The sequence below is a fragment of the Trichinella spiralis genome, assembly GCF_000181795.1.
Source record: "Trichinella spiralis strain ISS 195 chromosome Unknown Scfld1557, whole genome shotgun sequence".
NCBI lineage: Eukaryota > Metazoa > Nematoda > Enoplea > Trichinellida > Trichinellidae > Trichinella > Trichinella spiralis.
Window position 1 is genome coordinate 893468 of NW_003528496.1, and position 4776 is coordinate 898243.

The 4776-nt window shown below is 33.1% G+C and overlaps 2 protein-coding genes across 2 annotated transcripts; both read left to right on the top strand.

The window, feature by feature from the left end:
• Window positions 1-70: 70 nt before the first annotated feature.
• Tsp_04739 (hypothetical protein) lies at window positions 71-1702 on the top strand. Its single transcript, XM_003369274.1, has 5 exons — window positions 71-112; window positions 702-874; window positions 939-1320; window positions 1375-1434; window positions 1502-1702. The coding sequence occupies exons 1-5, from the start codon at window positions 71-73 to the stop codon at window positions 1700-1702; spliced, it is 858 nt and encodes a 285-aa protein (XP_003369322.1).
• A 1515-nt stretch (window positions 1703-3217) lies between these two features.
• Tsp_04740 (hypothetical protein) lies at window positions 3218-3822 on the top strand. Its single transcript, XM_003369275.1, has 3 exons — window positions 3218-3359; window positions 3577-3714; window positions 3758-3822. Exons 1-3 carry the CDS (start codon window positions 3218-3220, stop codon window positions 3820-3822), a joined length of 345 nt encoding a protein of 114 aa, XP_003369323.1.
• Window positions 3823-4776: the final 954 nt, after the last annotated feature.

The window sequence follows — 4776 nt, forward strand, 5'->3', positions numbered from 1 at the left end:
TTTATATAAATAGATGCAAAAGTGACAGAAAACGCAGAAGCACCTTCATTTTGGAAAATAGCAGCAATCAATGAAGCTTTTGGTTTTTACTTTATTTTACTTTTTCACAGCAGTGAGTATTTATTTTAGGCATAAGAATATTTAGCATAAGTGGAAATTCATTTTTTAAATAAAAGTGCTTTCATTAAAATTAACACGCAATGAAAATGATAAAAATCTATGAGGAGTATTCTTTGAATTTCAATATTTTAATATTACTAACAATAAAAAATTATATTAGTTGAAAAGTATCAAACACGTAGTTCTTAAGCAGTAATTTCATCGTTCCGCTTTGTAATATTACTTGTTCATCAGCAATTGTAGAACTTCCTTTATTATAGTGAGTTGCGGTATTTCATATTTTAGAATATTTCGTTTTACATTATTTTCATTTCAAATTACACATTGATTTATAATCTTTTCTCTTATAAAGTAATATTCTTAAGTTGGATTACAATGCACATAGCATTTTCACTGAAATTCAGTTAAAATGTATTTGAAATAAATGTTCACTTTGGAAAAGTATAATTTATATAGTTGATAAATGAAAATAACATTGGAAAAATACGTTTGATTTTCTTCATCAATTAGTGTAATCTTTTTAGAAGCATTGATGTATTTGTGTTTGGGTCAGGGCGTTTTGTAATTTTTGAATTTTATAGGTGAACTCAGAATGTGGGGAAGAGGCAATTGAGAGTCTTGCACTTGTATATAAACCCGTACAACAGGACTCTAAACGCGTTCTTGGCATTGCCTGTCAGGGAGCAATTGTGCCAGGAAGACATCAAAACTATACTGACACCGTTTTAGTATCATCATATTGCATTGTGGAGGAGTAATTGGCTTTTTATAATATTCATCCACTTATTACTAAACGTAACTATGTATTGATATTTCAGTCCACAGGAAGGTTATGTTGTCAGTGTTGGTTCTCCTGATCCTCATGGAGATCTTCAATCAAGTGCACAACAATTCAGGGCGCAACGTATTTTAAATTTTCCATTTGAGCAACATCCAGTTGGAATTTTGAAAACTCCACAACCTATCGTGTACAGTGATTCAGTTAAACCTATGTGCATAGCAGAGGCTCCATTACCAGATGAGCACGTATGCATACTGGGAGTTGTAACAAAAGGAGGTTTAATGACATTGCGTCATGTGCAAATGTTATATGAAAGTGATTGTCAAGAACTTGCGCAAGGCTTGAGTTCATACTTGTGTGCAAAAGTGAAAGAAATTGATGCAGAAGTAGGTGAAACTTTTGGCCTGGACCCATCATTGGTAAGATGATGAAAGAATCCAAATTTATTTGCCCTATTTCATATTTACCTCTAGGATATATATCCATTTGTTGCTCCACTTGAATTTGATATTAGTGGCGTACAATCTGGAAGTGTAAGTATTTGTAAAATTGTATTTAACACTTGGTTGTTGACATCAAATAAATAAATTTATTTCATAGTTGGAAACACCACTCTTCTGTTTAACCAATGAGCATCCAACATGGTCTGTTTATGGATTTGCGATGAACGCATATGATGTGACAGATCCTGAAAGTCCTATTTTGTTTTCTGATGTATCAAGTGATTTGAAAGCTATAAAGCAGCATAGTGACGTCACGTATCAAGAATGGGTGCAATCCATGTTGGCTAAGCGAAGCTAAACATTTCTTTAATTTTACCATTATAATTGTGTAATAATTTGTGCTTATGAAAGAGAATAAAAAATTAAAATGCATTCGTAATGTTCAATTGAAAAATGATTTTCCATGACGCTTTCATAATTGAATTTCTGCTTAGAAGCACTGAATTAAACATGATTATTCCATGTTATTACATTTTTAAAATTTTTTTAAATGAATTTCATGTTCTCCTTACTTAAATCCTATTGAGGAATTGTTATTACTTTTTGTTTTTTTTTGCTTTAAATTATCATGTTATTTTAAAAGTTCTCAAGAAATCTATGATTTTGGAACTTTATAAAACTACGAACAACATTGCAACATTGTTGAATTTTAATATCCTTACGCAATAAGTGTTCATAGCATCATCTAATCTGAATTTTCAATAAAACACCTCAAAATTATCTCTGCATATAGTAAGATGCATTAAAATTTGTCATTGTACTAAAACTGAAAATTTCGTGTTTCCCAATTTACATTACGTATAGTAATAGCACTGTTCAAACTGATGCAAATTCTTACAACTGATTCATATATTGTGATCATTTCCTATTTGCTGCTTCAATGAATCCTGGAGTGGATATTATCAGTTCTCGTTATTGCTAAGAGGATTCCTCTTTCATTATTAGATGCTTGTTCATTCCTTAGCTATCCGCTAGATTGTTAGTCTTTTAATATGGTGCCAAATTGGAAGCAAATGCAACAAATGCAAATGCTGACGCAGTATTTCAACTACTAATCACGGATAATAATGTAAATGAGGAGTGGGTAAGATGGGTAGTTGCGCACGTTGTTAAACAACGTCCTGCTATTCCCCACTTGAAAAATAGGGCCGCTATGATCGAGTGCACACTGTTGGAAATGTTATTACATTACATGTGGAAAGGTTGGCTGATATGCATAAGGCATAAAGCTGATAGGCTGATGCAGTAATCACTCGGTTCTAGTAAATACTTGATGGCTGACTCTTCATCGTAAGTAAATTACTGGTGGCCATGCTCATGCAATGACAACCAACGCCATTAGTATCCAATGAGAATTAGACATTCAACATCCATTGCCTCTTTGATGGATTGTTCACGTTAGGTACGTTGTTGGATTCTCTGGGTGTGGCACACTCCACATTAAAAAATCACATGTAAAAAGCCTAACATATGTTCAAGATTTTAGAACCTTCCTTTAGCAGATTCTACAATAAATACTGTATATGATGGTATTGAAATATTTTTCATTTTATTCAATTAAAAGCCTTCTATTGACAAAAAATGCAACAAAATTAGCGTTGAAAAATTGTCATTTTTCAGTTTTTCACTTTGTGCAGACTAAATTTTTCAAAATTCATGAAGCAAATGACAGATTCCAGTGCAGCACGGCATTTTGCACATTTCGCAGCCCAACTGATGTCACTAGACACTTTTTTGCTTCTAAAAGGACTACGTTTTTGTTAGCCCTTCCTATACTTGTAGCATAAGCGTATGGAAAAGTGTTGATGAAGAAATGGGTATTCCACGCGTTTTGGATCATTCTGTCCGCATTTCGAGATTTCTGGACAATGTTTCAAACTATTTTGAAAATCTGAACAAGCCATCAGAATTTTTGGCTGATGCTGAGCAGCATCTGTCAACGTGCGGACGAAGCGGTTCTCATCAATACATACTATGGAAATTTGGCAAATATGATAAAAAAATATTTTAACGTTGTGATGCACAAACGTCGTACCCTTCGGCTGGAGAAAACTACGTCAGAAGACAGCCATGTCAGGAAGCACCAATGGGTTCAGCTGATATGGTGAAACGCTTAATAATACCCTGGTGCAGAAAAGGAAGAAACATAACGATGTATAATTTTTTCACCAGTATACCATTGGCTGAAGATTTATTGGTTGAAGCGTGAAGAGAAGATACTGGAACATCAGAACTGGAAACCATGTTTCAATGATCATCATACTGCTTTTGTGACCATTGCTCTGATATTCATAGCACGGCCAAATAAACGTAGATCAATAGATTTGTTACGCCATTTTTTTGAATTTTTCAGATAGAATGGACTTAAAATTAATTTCAAATAATGACATTTTAATCACGGTACATAAAAGTAAATAAACAATACATACTGAAATGAATGAAATGTGGAATATCGATTTCCTGCTCAATACTTTTCCACATGATTATGTTAAAACTATAGAAGGGGCTTAGAGAAACGTAGTCATTTTGGAACCTGAAAAATGAATAGATACCTGAAATTGGTCTCCAAATGTGAAGAATAACGTGTTTCATTGAAATGTGTTACTTTTTTTTTATGAATTTTGCAAACCTTTTTCTACTCAAAGAAAAACACTGAAAAATGGCAATGATTTAACGCTAATTTTGTTGCAGTTTTGCTAATAGAACGCTTTGAAATTACTAAAATTGAAATTGTTTTACACCCATCATGTGTAGCATTCATCGTCCGATCTATTAATGCAAGTTGTATGGACGTTGAACATATTTTATGCTTTTTACACGTGTTTCTCTAATGTAGGGTGTACAACACCCCAAGAATCAAACAACGTACTTTTCAACTATATGATATTCTATAGACCGAACAAAAATACCTGTAACAATGACATTATTTTCAAAATATGTCTTATTGTTTCAAAAAACATGTCACAAAGCTTCAGACTGTTAAAATGAAAATTGACGGAGTGCATCGAAAACAGAACCCACTAGGGTGTGCCACACCTGAACAATCTACCAAAGCGTTAAGAAAACGCGGCAAAAATCTTGACCGAAGAAGGTCATCCCATTGCATCAGTTTGCTTCACTGAACTTTTACATCCACAAATAAAAACATATACACCTAAACCTCTATGTTATTGCGTGCTTATCATTACAATGACAGACAAAAAAAAACTTTATTCCCTATACGTTTCCATGACAATTCTTATTGCTATAATCCTAAGCCTGGACCCAGTGCATAATTATCATTTGAAAAAAATTTTGAAATTCTCCGGGGGAGAACAGCCAAAAAAATTATAAATATGAAATTTTCTTATTGGGAAAAATTAACTTTTTCTC